General features: G+C 40.4%; 1 protein-coding gene across 3 annotated transcripts in view; it reads left to right on the top strand.

Annotated features, from left to right (window-relative positions):
* Window positions 1–15,713, top strand: part of itih4.S (inter-alpha-trypsin inhibitor heavy chain family member 4 S homeolog) — a 50,456-nt gene that overhangs the window by 21,953 nt on the left and 12,790 nt on the right. Inside the window, exons 17-21 of one of the 3 annotated variants that reach the window (XM_041561697.1) lie at window positions 24–50; window positions 2,102–2,140; window positions 5,215–5,265; window positions 6,917–6,955; window positions 12,490–12,528. In XM_041561697.1, the coding sequence (XP_041417631.1) occupies window positions 24–50; window positions 2,102–2,140; window positions 5,215–5,265; window positions 6,917–6,955; window positions 12,490–12,528 (195 nt within the window). The remainder of the gene's footprint in view (window positions 1–23; window positions 51–2,101; window positions 2,141–5,214; window positions 5,266–6,916; window positions 6,956–12,489; window positions 12,529–15,713) is intronic. The other 2 variants (XM_041561699.1, XM_041561698.1) reach the window with 2 other exon arrangements.

Raw genomic sequence — 15,713 nt, 5'->3', positions numbered from 1 at the left:
CTTGTTTTTTACCTCTTTTTCAGTTTACAGTGATTTTGATGATGATCAATGTAAGTATACTTTTCTCCTTGAAATGGTGTCATTAAAGGTATAGCAAACTGCTTTAGGACAAATTAGTTAAATTTATCTAGGAGGGCAGCACCAGCCTACGGGGCAGATTCATTAAAGGGCAAAGTGGCTAACGATAGCGACTTTTCACCAGAGTTGCCACCTACAGGGACGTCCAGTCCTGGATTTGCGGCAAGGCCGCATAGGCCCGGGCCTAGGGCGGCAAAAAATAGGGGAGGCATGCTGCCCAGCCGCATTATGGGGACGTGTGCGTCCCCATTCAATTACACCAGCTGCACCGGCATTTTCGCTGGGAAGGGGATGTGTAGGCGGGCGCTAGGACCGCACGGCCACCTGGTTGGACCGCGGCCCACAAAGAAATCCGGCGCTGGGAACGTCACCAATTCAAAAACAGGCGCAGCCGCCAATTCGCTAGCGAAAGAGATTGTTGATAGCGTTCATTCGCACTCTATTGCCAGGCGACTTTTTGATCTGGCGAACGATCATTACTCCGCAAATTCAGTAAAGTGTGGATTTTACTGCACATTTTCCACTTTTGCCAGAGTTGACTTCGCCACCTCAGACCAGGCGAAGTGCTATAAAGCAGCTAGATCTTCCTCAATCTTCTGTCACTTACATCATATCCTGTGACCCGAAAATGCATCAAAGTTCCAAAAACACTGGCGTCTTTTCCTTTTTTGAAGCGGGATTGGCTGCAAAAGTAACTAACTTTTTTTTGGGTCACTGGTTTATCTCCAGACATTTCATAACATATGGAACATTCATTTAACAGTGGGCATTATATTAACTCTCTTGTCTTTATTAAGGTCCCCTGGACCTTTGTAAGAAAAAGTGGTAACTTCAAGCATTTGCACCAACATTTATAATAAAGACGTCCATACAACTTTAAATTACCCGCCGTATGCAAATTGACTTAAGCGCATGATCACCAGCGAATTTTTACGAGGCATAAACGAACACTAGCGCATCTTAGCTAAGAAATGCTCGCACTGCTGAAGTAAAGCTAGTGAAAAGTCGCCATGTGTGTGAAGCGGTCGCTGGCGACAATTCGCCCTTTAGTGAATCTGCCCCTATGTTCCATAGTTAGGTTGATAAATTGGCCTATTTAGCATGCATCCTTTGTATTGACAAATAGTTATCAGTATATTCCCCAGTCTCATGACTGCAGATATTGGCTGACCCTGTCTTCCCAGAGTCCCGGTGTGAGGGGAGCGAGGGCTCAGACCGTGGATCTGTCTTCTCAATATCTGGCGGGGGAATAGATTTTACAGGCGAGCAGTTCCGCCACTGAATTGAACCATGCTGAAACTAAGGGGCCCTTATACAAGCAATCGAATTTTATTTTTTTCCAGGAATGTCAACAAATTAAGTTTCCTATATTTATAAGAAGCTGTAAAACGTTAAGATTTATTAAGTGTAAAACCATGAAAACCTCTAAGGTAAAACCCGCCAAGTGAAAGTTGTTGGGGTCCTATAAAAGTCAATGGGAGCTGTGCTGTGACCGCTTTAAATCAGTTTGGATTTTCAGAGGTTTTTGGAATTTTTCTTCTCTAGAAACTGTCTGAAAAACTCAACTTTTCAGAGTTTTCGTATATGTTACTGCATTTTTTTTGTTCGTACTTTTTATATTCGGGTCATTTAATAAATTCGATGACAATCATGGTTTTAGCGTTCGTGAGTTTAGTTGTGATTTCAAAAACCTATAAAACCAGTAAACTCTGACTTTTAATAAATAATCCCCCATGACTTTTGCAACATTGTGTAAATGTAATAAGGAGGAGGTAAGCAATTGCTGCTTTCAATAGCAAGTGTTTTTACGAAAAACTTTAAAACCACCGAGAATGTTTTATAAATGTATGTTAGCAAGTTGCTTTGAATTATGTTTACTTTTATTAGGCAACTCTTTATTTTGGGATTAACTTGCCCTTTAAATAAATTTTTAATTTTTAACAAATATTGCAAGACCCTCAAAGATCAGTTGATTCCAGTTTACAATATACTGTATGTCTGACTGGCTAATTTCTTTATCAAGCATCATTCGATAACCCTCCAGCTTTGATGGAAAGAACGGGTAAGTACCAGCAACTTTTCTTTTTTTTTTTTTTTTGCTATGGTGTTTTTTTCATGAGGTTTTAATGCGGTTTTATTGGCTGTATGTATGACAAACAGTGTTGGCATAGCATAGTAAGTTGCAGTCACAGAAAGCATGCCGTAAGCTTAACAAAAAATTCTAAATTTAAATAACAATCTATATGCATTAAAGACCTGCACTGTAGTTACTGTTTGATGAACAATATGCCATTATGACATTTTTTTCTTATTTCTGCTACTTTTTCCTCATTCACAACATAAATTTTTAGATTACACTTAAGGGCAGATTAATCGAAGGTCGAGGTGAATTTTCGAATTCAAAAAATTCGAATTTCAAGCTATTTTTTGTGTACTTCAACTAGGGAATAGTCCAAATTTGATTTGAATTGTAAAAAATGTGAATATCGAAATTTATCATGTACTGTCTCTTTAAAAATTTGACTTCGACCATTCGCCATCTAAAACCTGCCAAATTTCTCTTTTAGCCTATGGTGGACCTTCTAGAACCTATTTGGAGTCAATTGGTGGACGTTGAAAAATCAAAGTTTTCTTTTGAGAAAAACTTTGATTCTAATTCGATCTAATGCGCTATTACTTTGTTTCATAATACAGACCAATTTGATCGAAAACGCACCTTTTTGGCCAAAAAGAACCTTTGACTTAATTTCGGTTGGTCTTCTTGAATTAGAATTTCGAAGTTTTTCAAATTCAAAATTCGACCCTTGATAAATTTGCCCCTTACTCTTAGGTCCATGGAACAGTTTTTTTCACTTTAAGCAAGCTCTTCGAATCCTAAGAGAATCAGTAGAGACTATGCTGGTAGACTTCTGTTTGGAATTCTAAGAACGGTAGGAATGTCTTTGCTCATAAGACTGAAGGGGTCGTTTATGAACCCCCCCTGCTGCAAGTACTAGAGAACACTTGCAGCAGGGGTTTTCAGTGCTTCCTGCAACATACACCTTGCTCTGAATCCATGAGTAATGTGCCAGAATGACACTATAGGGGGCAGTATAGGGGATGACACATACAAGAGTCCTCTGCACTCAACCCATTATCAATATATTTAAGACAGCGACATTTTGTGCATACTGCTACTGAAAAAAGCCTTACCATTTAAACAAAACAGGGATTGTTTGTCCATATATTGCAATATATTTAAGGTTTCCAACTATGTCAAAGTCATCCCATATCTGGCCAGTCCTACACTTAAATTGCATCTGATTCATTAAGAATTATATTACTTCATTATACATTTTACAAAGGGATTAAGTTTTACCTGCAACTTGTATTTGTCTATAAGTATTTTGTGGTCACAGCCTCATTGCACCCCCCCTAATAGTTTTAAAAATTAGTGGTGAGCACAACTTTCCCTTGTTTGTTATAGTTTATACAGGAGCAGTGACCAGCTCCATGTTGTAGCTCCCACCCTTCCCAACCAGGACCGCCATCAGAAATCACAGGGCCCCATACGGCAAAATTTCCTGGGCCCCCTGGGCTGTGCCCACTGCAAGCCCCACCTACAGGTCCGCCCCCACCACACAGTAAAAAAAAAAAAATTGGTGGCTAGGGTTCCCACATGTAAATAAAAAATAAAAAGATATTTGTGGTCAGGGCCCCCCATAAAAAAACATTTTTGGACAGGGCCCCCCATTAAAAAATATTGGTGGCTAGGACCCCACATGAGAAAAAAAATTAGTGGCCAAAATTGTTGGCCAGGTCCCCCCCACCACATTATAAGAAAATTGGTGGCCAGGGCCCCCCCACCACATTATAAAAAAATTGGTGGCCAGGGCCCCTTAAATGTCCATGCCTTCCCAAAGTCAGCAGCTCTCAGAAAGGTGGGGGGCCTGGCTAATCAAGTAAGTGTGGCATGGCCGGGCCCCCCTTACCCTCAGGCCCCCTACAACTCTCCCCCCTGTCCCCCCCTGATGGCGGCCCTGTTCCCAGCTATAGTCAGGTGATCCCACTGGTGTCTAATAAAAGGGCAGCCAAGTATGGAGGTTTACTTTGAAAGCAGCTAGTAAGTTGTAGGTAAAACTTAGTCGTCCCTTTGTAAAATGTTTAATGAAGCAATAGAATTCTTAATGAATCAGATGAAAATTGAGCATAGGACTGGCCAGATATGGGATGACTTTGACGTAGTTGGCCAGCTTAAAGGAACAATAATGTCAAAAAATAAAAGTGTTTTAAAGTGATGAAAATATAATGCAGTGTTGCCCTGCACTGGTAAAACTGGTGTGTTTGCTTAAGAAACACTACTATTGTTTATATAAATAAACTGTTGTGTAGCAATGGGGGCAGCCATTCCAGAGAGAAAATGCTCAGGTTACACAACAGATAGTAAATATGCTCAGGTTACACAACAGATAGTAAATAAACTCTTTCTGTCTAATGGTGTTATCTGTTATCCATTAGTTAACCTGTGCCATATAGACATTTTTCAATTTCCACCATTGCTCCACAGCAGCTTGTTTATATAAACTATAGTAGTGTTTCTGAAGCAAACAGATCAGATTTACCAGTGCAGGGCAACACTACATGATATTTTCATTACTTTAAAACACTTGAATTTTTGGTGTTACTGTTCCTTTAAATATATTGCAATATATGGACAAACAATCCCTGTTTTGTTTAAAGGGTAAGGCATTTTTCAGTAGCAGTATGCACAAAATGTCTCAATGTCTTAAATATATTGATAATGGGTTGAGTGCAGAGGACTCTTGTATGTGACTATATGTATTTTGTGGTCACAGCCTCATTGCACCCCCGCCTAATGGTTTTAAAAATTAGTGGTGAGCACAACTTTCCCCTTGTTTGTTACAGTATAGGGGATGCCCATGTTCCACCTTAACCTGAGCCTCATTAATACAGTACAACACTACCAAATGCAGGCAGCATTGTACTTATCAGAAAGATACCTTATTGGAGAAGGCTAATGAACAAAACTTAGCTATTAGGGTCGGGACCCACCAGGATACCCATCAGTATAACCAGGATAATTGCAAGACCCTCAAAGATCATTTGGTGGCTAATTTCTTTATTAAACATTTTTAGATCACTTTCAACCTATACTGGCCAAGCACATTCAATCACATGTAAATATGCGTAAGTACCAACAATTTGGCTTTTTCATTTTTGCTATGGTGTTTTTTTCATATGTTTTAATAACACGTAAGGTTTTATTGATTGTATATATGACAAACAGCTTTGGTATAGAAAGCTTGCCTCTTAAAAGGATTCAGTTGTGATTTTTATGATGTTGTTTTTATTTCTAAATTACACTGTTTACACTGCAAATGATTCACTCTACCATTTAAAATTTAATTCCTGAACCAGCAAGTGTATTTTTTAGTTGTAATATTGGTATGTAGGCGCCATCTCAGGTCATTTTGCCTGGTCATGTGCTTTCAGAAAGTGCCAGCACTTTAGGATGGAACTGCTTTCTGGCAGGCTGTTGTTTCTCCTACTCAATGTAACTGAATGTGTCACAGTGGGACCTGAATTTTACTATTGAGTGCTGTTCTTAGATCTACCAGGCAGTTGTTATCTTGTGTTAGGGAGCTGTTATCTGGTTACCTTCCCATTGTTCTGTTGCTGCTGGGCGGGGGGAAAGGGAGGGGGTGATATTACTCCAACTTGCAGTACTGCAGTAAAGAGTGACTGAAGTTTATCAGAGCATCAGAGTCACATGACTGTGGGCATCTGGGAAACTGACAATATGTCTAGCCCATGTCAGATTCAAAATGAAATATTCAAAAATCTGTTTGCTCTTTTGAGAAATAGATTTCAGTGCAGAATTCTGCTGGAACATTTTTCCCCATCCCTTTAAGATTTTTTTGTTAAAATTTTTTCGCTAGAATTTGTCTGAAAAACGCAACTTTTTAGAGGTTTTGCTGCATCTTTTTCTTCGTACTTTTTATACTTGGATCTTTTAATAAATTCAATCACATTTGTGGTTTTTATAGTTTGAGAGTTAAGTCATGGTTTAAAAAACCTCTAAGACCTTTAATAAACAAGCCTCCATGACTTTTGTAACATTGTTTAAGGGGGTTAATTATTAAGCTCCAATTTTTTTCTGGTTGAACTTTTAAAGAGGAAAATACAATTTCTTTGGAAAAAAAAATGATTTTTTTCCCCTGGATTTATTAAAGTCCAATGGTGTTATAAGTCAGATGAAAAAAGTAAGCCAACTCAGACCTGCTAAGGACATGTAAAACTCAATGGCAGATGTCCTGTTAACAATTGGAGTTGCACTGAGTTTCTCATTTTTCTGATTCTGATTTTTTTTAAATGTTTTTATCGTGACTTTTCCCGCACAAGAAAAATTTGTGAAAGTTTATTGATAAATAAGGGAGAGGGGAAATCTGTGCGGATTTGGTCGGAGTAGTTTTCAGAAAATAGTGAGAACTTTTCGGATTTTGATAAATAACCCCTTAAGGTAACTAGTAGCAAACTAGTAGCAAATGCTGCTTTCAATAGCAAGTGTTTTTTATGAACAACTTTAAAGCACTGAGAATTTTTAATAAATGCATGTGAGAAAGTTGCTTTGAATGATGTTTTCTTTTATTAGGCAAATGTTTATTTTGGGGTTGACTTACCCTTTAAATAAATTTGTAATTTATGAATGCTAATGAATAGAACTTAGCTGGGGTCTATAAGGGACTGGACCCACCAGGTTAGCCATCAGTATATCCAGAATAATTGCAAGACCTTCAAATATAAATTGATGGCTAATTTCTTTATAAAACATTTTTAGGAATACTGGCAACGCACATTCCATCACAAGTATTTAAACGTAAGTACCAACAATTTGGCTTTTTCATTTTTGCTTTGGTATTTTTTTATTTGTTTTAATAACACTTGAGGTTTATTGACTGTATCTATGACAAACAGCTTTGGCATAAAAAGCTTGCCACTTAAACCTAATGGAAAAACTCTACATAAAAGATAAAATCTATATGCATTGAAACTGTTTGATGAAAAATTTGACATTGTGACAAGTAGATTTTTCCTATTTCTGCTACTTTTTGCACATTCATGACGTAAATTACATTCCCCATTGATTTTTAGATTATGTAACCCTTTCAACACCCCATCTGTCGGTGTTAGACTCCACGGGGCAAATTTACTAAAGGGCGAAGTGGCTAACACTAGCGAAAATTCGCCAGCGTGATGTCATTTCGTTACTTTGTGGATTTACTAACGGGTGCTGGCGTAAATTCGCTAGCGAAGTGGACCTACACTAGCGCTACTTTGCACCCTTACGCCAGGCGAAGTTGCACTATGGTGAAGGGACGTAACTACGCTAATTCACTGACTTGCGCATTTTACTGATTTAATTTCACTAATCTTGCGTCAGACTTGCCTTCGCCACCTCAGACCAGGCGAAGTGCAATAGAGTAGATAAGGATTGTTTCAAAAAAAGTTTAAATTTTTTCAAAGTCCCAAAAAACTCTGGCGTCTTTTACTTTTTTAAGGGTGATAGGCTGAAAAAGATCGTAAATTTTTTTGGAGGTACCCTCCTACATTTCCTAACATATGGCACCTAAACTATACAGTGGGCACATGTATAGGGCAAAATAACAACTCTATTAAATTTTTTGAAGCTTTTCCAGGCTTGTGTAGTGTAATGTATTTGCTGCTACATATATGTCCATTGTACTTTAACTTGGCGCCATATGCAAATTACGCATTCGCTTTGCTTGACGAATTAACGCTACAAATTAACTTCGCTACCTTTCGCCTCCATGAGCGTAACTTCGGATTTTAGTGAATTAGTGGCGCCCTGTCGAAACTTCGCCTGGCGAAGTGTGGTGAAGCCAATGCTGGCGCAACTTCGGAAGTAAGTAAATTTGCCCCTACGTGTGGCGCTTACCTGATGGAACGGGACAAACCTGAGCCACTCCACAGTGGTATTGGGAGAAACTGGGTACCTGGTACTTACTAACACAGTCCCTCCACCTAGAGGGATCCAGTTAGCGTTGCCACCTTTCTAAATGGTGGAGACTGGGCAGGAGGGCGGGGCCTGAACATAGAGGGCGGGACAGTGACATAGAGGGGCGAGGCCGCCCCGTCAGTGGACGGGGCGGCCTCGCCGATCGCCATGTCAATCATGGGGAATCCTGCCCGGTTTTCCTTATTTGGAAATCCGGGCAGGAAGTTTTGACCCGGGCAGCCCTTCAAAACCGGACAGGTGGCAACCCTAGATCTGGTACTGCACTAGGAAAACAGTAATAATTCACACACAGAATTTAGTAAGCTAAATAAACGTTTATCTAAAATAAATGTAAAAAGGCAGCCAATACAAACAGCACTCCTAACAGATGGCAATAGGGCCTTACTGATTAACTTGGCAGGCGCAAACTATCTAAAAGAATGAAAGTCCATTAACTCAGTCCCACAAACAGTCTCTGTAATCTTCGAGCGCTCCTTTGCTATGGATAAGTCAAATACTCACATTCCAGTCTATTAGGATACTTTACAATCACTCTTCAGACGAGTCAAGCACTTGTGGACATGTAGAGCAACTCCTGCCTTTTTAGATACTCAGATGGGAATCCCCTGCATATGCTGATTCCTCCAGCCAAGACTCCTCTCACACTCACTGTATCTCCAGGCACAGTTTCTGGATTCACTGTACCAGCCTGATCCCAATGACAGCTTTTGCTGGAGCCTTCCAGCTCTCTGGGCCCACCGGCAGCTCCCCGACCACTTTCTCTCTCCGCCTCGTGGCTTGTCTCTCTGCCAGGCCTTCCTGCTTCCTCTCTTGGCTGGCCACTCCCAGGCTGTTGTGTAACTTCCTGCAGCACTGAGATCACGGTGCAGCTGGTTGCTAGGTAACGGCTTACAGCACTGTAAGGCTCTGTGCCTGTTCCATTACAGGGAACTGCTGCAGAAGTGCAGGGATTCTGTACTACCTCCCAACATTTACACTTACTCTCATAGGTCCATGGGGCAGGCCAATATCTTTACTCATAATACTGGGATTGTGTATGAAACCCCGTGTACCAGTCCTCTTGCTCTGAATCCCTAAGTTGTGTGTCTTTATGATTAATGATGGGCAAATGTATTCGCCTGGGGTGAATTTGCAGTGAATTTGTGTGTTTCGCTGCCGGCGAATAAATTCGAGAATTTGCCCCAAAAAAAAATCGCTGGTGAAAATTCGCCAGCGTCAAAAAACTTTGACGCCAGTGAATTTTCACTAGCGAATTTTTTCGAAGCAACGGACGAAATCGACGCCGACGACAATGATTAAAGTAAACGTTTTTCAAATTTTTTTCACATATTCACCCATCACTATTTATGACACATGATAGGGGGCAGGATAGTAGACGCCTACATTCCACCCCAGCCCATAAAAGGGTGTGGACCCACCAGGATTCCACTACCAAAATACACTACCTAATGCAAGCAGCATTGTATTCATCGGAAAGACCAACATCTTTGCTGTCTCTTAGGTGCAAAGGCCTGTACCTATAGGTGCTAAGCAAAGGACAGGGTGCAAAGTATGAAACATTAATTACACATGATTATTTGCATTTAGCATCCTACTATGCATCCGTAAATCTATGAGCAGCAACATTCAAGTGTTGCTTGGGGCAAACCACTGAAAGTCCTTATTACCCGGTAATAGGTGTTGTAAATTACAAAAGGAAAAGTAGTAACCTTCGCTGTATGCTGGCAAATGTACAGAGTTTGTCAGGTATATTTGGAGAGCTAGAGTTAATTGCATGCTCTGAAAATTATTAGACTTTGCTAAAGCATTTGATACAGTGCCACACAGAAGGTTACTGGTTGTATTAAGGAATGTTGGCCTAGAACATAATATTTGTACCTGGATAGAGAACTGGCTAAAAGATAGACTACAAAGAATGGTGGTAAAGAGTGGAACATTTTCTAATTGGACCAGTGTTGTTAGTGGAGTACTGCAGGGGTCTGTACTAGGTCTCTTGCTTTATAACTTGTTTATTAATGACCTGGAGGTGGGCATTGAAAGTAATGTAATTGTGCAGAACTATAGGTTCCATGCAGGATGCTGCCACTTTGCAGAGTGATTTGACTAAATTGGAAAACTGGGCAGCAAACTGGAAAATGAGGTTCAACGTTGATAAATGCAAGAATATGCACTTTCGCAAAAATAATATAAATGCAAGTTATACACCTAGGGGCAGATTTGTCAATGATCGAATTTCCGAGGTTTTTTTATGGCCAAAACTGTCAAATTCGACTAGGGAGTTATCCAAATTCGATTTGAGTTTTTTAAAAAATTAGAATTCGATTTTTTAGATTTATCATACTCTGGCCCTTTAAGAACTCTAATTCGACTATTCGCCATCTGAAACCTGCCGGATTGCTGTATAAGTCAAAGGGTCAGGTCAATTTGGTGATGTTTGCAGCCTTCCTGACATTCAAGTTTTTTTTTAAGAAAAAACTCAAATCGAGTTTTCGAGCCGATTTTTTTATAAAACTCCCATGAATCAAAAATGTGACCCTTGATAAAGGATCTAGGGGTTTTTGTGTGTGTAACAAGTTGTCTAATTCTGGGCAGTGTTATTTTGTGGCTACTAAAGCAAATAAAGTTCTGTCTTGCATAAAAAAGGGCATTAACTCAAGGGATGAAAACATAATTTTGCCTCATGATGGGTCCCTGGTAAGGCCTCATCTGGAGTATGCAGTGCAGTTTTGGACTCCAGTCCTTAAGAGGGATATACATGAGCTGGAGAGAGTGCAGAGACTAAGTGCAACTAAATTGGTTAGAGGGATGGAGGACTTAAATTATAAGGGGAGACTGTCAAGGTTGGGGTTGTTTTCTCTGGAAAAAGACATGATTGCACTTGACAAGTATATTGGAGGACATTATAGAGAAACAGCAGGGGACCTTTTTACTCATAAAGAGAATCACCACACCCAAGGCCACCCCTTCAGACTAGAGGAAAAGAACTTTCATTTGAAGCAACGTAGGTGCTTCACAGTGAGGTTGTGGAATGCATTGCCGGATGGTTTTGTGATGGCCGATTCTGTTAATGCCTTTAAGAATGACTTGAATGATTTCTTGGACAGACAAAATATCCAAGGCTATTGTGATACTAAACTCTATAGTTAGTGGATGCTGGGTTTCATTTGGAGGAGTTGAACTTGATGGACTTGATGGTCTTTTTTCAACCTGATCTAACTATGTATGTACAGTAACTATGTATGTAACTTTAACTGTGAAAACACATGGAGCTACTAGTAATAGCTACTTGTGGCTACAAACTGCCTAAAATATACCATGCCATAGACAATACTGAGAATTGCCTAGTGAACTAGGTGTAGGCAGGAGGTAGAGCGGCGTCAGGCATGTACCTCTTCTAACACCTTCCCCTAGTTCGGACCAGTGTTGCACGTTCCTCTGTGCTTGTGCATTCTCGCATCCCCGGCGCTTGTGCTTTTCCGCTTATGCACACTCGTGCTTACTCGGCGGGGGGCGAGGTAGTCAGCTGGGTTGCCTAGGGCATCCGATTTACTTGGCCAGACACTGGTTAAAACACATGTATGTGCTGATTTATCAAGGTTGCATAAAAATACAAATTTGAATTATATTTTCAAAAACTCAAATCTATGGGGGACTATAGGGAAGTAGCCCAGCTGGTCTGAAACCTAATATGGAAACATGAACATTATGGAGTATTATGTATTCAGTGTTGGAATCAGAGCCCACCAGTGAACCTCACCTCAGGGCCCCACCAAACAAATAAATACACCCACTGTTGCCCACCCCCAGCTGCCAGTGCTCATGTATACAGATGAGCAGGACTGAGGCAAAAGTGAAGTTTGGGGACTTTAAAAATGCACTGCATATAGCGCAGTAAAAAAAACTGCTAGGCTATTTCCTTTGGCCATAATTACTGAGCTATGTTGGAATGTTCACTACAGAGATTATACCGAGCTATGTCAGAATGTTCACTACAGAGAAACCCCAGACATGCTATTCAGTTCACTGCAGTAATTGGATAATGAGCATATTAACTCCAGACATGCCAGTAAGACAACAGCAGACAATAGATAGTTTGCACAAATATAGCAGAAGGATTGCTACAGACAATTAAAAGCATTGCTGCATCCATACTTGTACAAGCATAATACCACAAACCTTCTTCTTTACCAATGCTTTATATTGGGGTTGACTTACCCTTTAAATAAATTTGTAATTTATGAATGCTAATGAATAGAACTTAGCTGGGGTCTATAAGGGACTGGACCCACCAGGTTAGCCATCAGTATATCCAGAATAATTGCAAGACCTTCAAATATAAATTGATGGCTAATTTCTTTTTAAAACATTTTTAGGAATACTGGCAACGCACATTCCATCACAAGTATTTAAACGTAAGTACCAACAATTTGGCTTTTTCATTTTTGCTTTGGTGTTTTTTTATTTGTTTTAATAACACTTGAGGTTTATTGACTGTATCTATGACAAACAGCTTTGGCATAAAAAGCTTGCCACTTAAACCTAATGGAAAAACTCTACATAAAAGATAAAACCTATATGCATTGAAACTGTTTGATGAAAAATTTGACATTGTGACAAGTAGATTTTTCCTATTTCTGCTACTTTTTGCACATTCATGACGTAAATTACATTCCCCATTGATTTTTAGATTATGTAACCCTTTCAACACCCCATCTGTTGGTGTTAGACTCCACGGGGCAAATTTACTAAAGGGCGAAGTGGCTAACACTAGCGAAAATTCGCCAGCGTGATGTCATTTCGTTACTTTGTGGATTTACTAACGGGTGCTGGCGTAAATTCGCTAGCGAAGTGGACCTACACTAGCGCTACTTTGCACCCTTACGCCAGGCGAAGTTGCACTATGGCGAAGGGACGTAACTACGCTAATTCACTGACTTGCGCATTTTACTGATTTAATTTCACTAATCTTGCGTCAGACTTGCCTTCGCCACCTCAGACCAGGCGAAGTGCAATAGAGTAGATAAGGATTGTTTCAAAAAAAGTTTAAATTTTTTCAAAGTCCCAAAAAACTCTGGCGTCTTTTACTTTTTTAAGGGTGATAGGCTGAAAAAGATCGTAAATTTTTTTGGAGGTACCCTCCTACATTTCCTAACATATGGCACCTAAACTATACAGTGGGCACATGTATAGGGCAAAATAACAACTCTATTAAATTTTTTGAAGCTTTTCCAGGCTTGTGTAGTGTAATGTATTTGCTGCTACATATATGTCCATTGTACTTTAACTTGGCGCCATATGCAAATTACGCATTGCTAGCGTAACTTCGCTTTGCTTGACGAATTAACGCTACAAATTAACTTCGCTACCTTTCGCCTCCATGAGCGTAACTTCGGATTTTAGTGAATTAGTGGCGCCCTGTCGAAACTTCGCCTGGCGAAGTGTGGTGAAGCCAATGCTGGCGCAACTTCGGAAGTAAGTAAATTTGCCCCTACGTGTGGCGCTTACCTGATGGAACGGGACAAACCTGAGCCACTCCACAGTGGTATTGGGAGAAACTGGGTACCTGGTACTTACTAACACAGTGCCTCCACCTAGAGGGATCCAGTTAGCGTTGCCACCTTTCTAAATGGTGGAGACTGGGCAGGAGGGCGGGGCCTGAACATAGAGGGCGGGACAGTGACATAGAGGGGCGAGGCCGCGCCGTCAGTGGACGGGGCGATCCGCCGATCGCCATGTCAATCATGGGGAATCCTGCCCGGTTTTCCTTATTTGGAAATCCGGGCAGGAAGTTTTGACCCGGGCAGCCCTTCAAAACTGGACAGGTGGCATCCCTAGATCTGGTACTGCACTAGGAAAACAGTAATAATTCACACACAGAATTTAGTAAGCTAAATAAACGTTTATCTAAAATAAATGTAAAAAGGCAGCCAATACAAACAGCACTCCTAACAGATGGCAATAGGGCCTTACTGATTAACTTGGCAGGCGCAAACTATCTAAAAGAATGAAAGTCCATTAACTCAGTCCCACAAACAGTCTCTGTAATCTTCGAGCGCTCCTTTGCTATGGATAAGTCAAATACTCACATTCCAGTCTATTAGGATACTTTACGATTCTGGGATGGCAGTGGATGTGATTTACTTAGACTTTGCTAAAGCATTTGATACAGTGCCACACAAAAGGTTACTGGTTAAATTAAGGAATGTTGGCCTGGAACATAGTATTTGTACCTGGATAGCGAACTGGCTAAAAGATAGACTACAAAGAGTGGTGGTAAATGGAACATTTTCTAATTGGACCAGTGTTGTTAGTGGAGTACCACAGGGCTCTGTACTAGGTCCCTTGCTTTTCAACTTGTTTATTAATGACCTGGAGGTGGGCATTGAAAGTACTGTTTCTATTTTTGCAGATGATACTAAATTGTGCAGAGCTATAGGTTCCATGCAGGATGCTGCCACTTTGCAAAGTGATCTGTCTAAACTGGAAAACTGGGCAGCAAACTGGAAAATGAGGTTCAATGTTGATAAATGCAAGGTTATGCACTTTGGCAAAAATAATATAAATGCAAGTTATACACTAAATGGCAATGTGTTGGGAGTTTCCTTAAATGAAAAGGATCTAGGGGTCTTTGTAGATAACACGTTGTCTAATTCTGGGCAGTGTCATTCTGTGGCTACTAAAGCAAATAAAGTTCTGTCTTGCATAAAAAAGGGCATTAACTCAAGGGATGAAAACATAATTATGCCTCTTTATAGGTCCCTGGTAAGGCCTCATCTGGAGTATGCAGTTCAGTTTTGGACTCCAGTCCTTAAGAGGGATATAAATGAGCTGGAGAGAGTGCAGAGACGTGCAACTAAATTGGTTAGAGGGACGGAAGACTTAAATTATGAGGGTAGACTGTCAAGGTTGGGGTTGTTTTCTCTGGAAAAAAGGCGCTTGCGAGGGGACATGATTACACTTTACAAGTACATTAGAGGACATTATAGACAAATGGCAGGGGACCTTTTTACCCATAAAGTGGATCACCGTACCAGAGGCCACCCCTTTAGACTAGAAGAAAAGAACTTTCATTTGAAGCAACGTAGAGGGTTCTTCACAGTCAGGACAGTGAGGTTGTGGAATGCACTGCCGGGTGATGTTGTGATGGCTGATTCAGTTAATGCCTTTAAGAATGGCTTGGATGATTTTTTGGACAGACATAATATTAAAGGCTATTGTGATACTAAACTCTATAGTTAATATAGGTATGGGTATATAGAATTTTAATTAAAAGTAGGGAGGGGTGTGTGTATGGATGCTGGGTTTTCATTTGGAGGGGTTGAACTTGATGGACTTTGTCTTTTTTCAACCCAATTTAACTATGTAACTATGTAACTATGTAACAATCACTCTTCAGACGAGTCAAGCACTTGTGGACATGTAGAGCAACTCCTGCCTTTTTAGATACTCAGATGGGAATCCCCTGCATATGCTGATTCCTCCAGCCAAGACTCCTCTCACACTCACTGTATCTCCAGGCACAGTTTCTGGATTCACTGTACCAGCCTGATCCCAATGACAGCTTTTGCTGGAGCCTTCCAGCTCTCTGGGCCCACCG

Source organism: Xenopus laevis, chromosome 4S (assembly GCF_017654675.1).
Source record: "Xenopus laevis strain J_2021 chromosome 4S, Xenopus_laevis_v10.1, whole genome shotgun sequence".
NCBI lineage: Eukaryota > Metazoa > Chordata > Amphibia > Anura > Pipidae > Xenopus > Xenopus laevis.
This window is presented reverse-complemented; position numbering and strand designations above follow the sequence as displayed.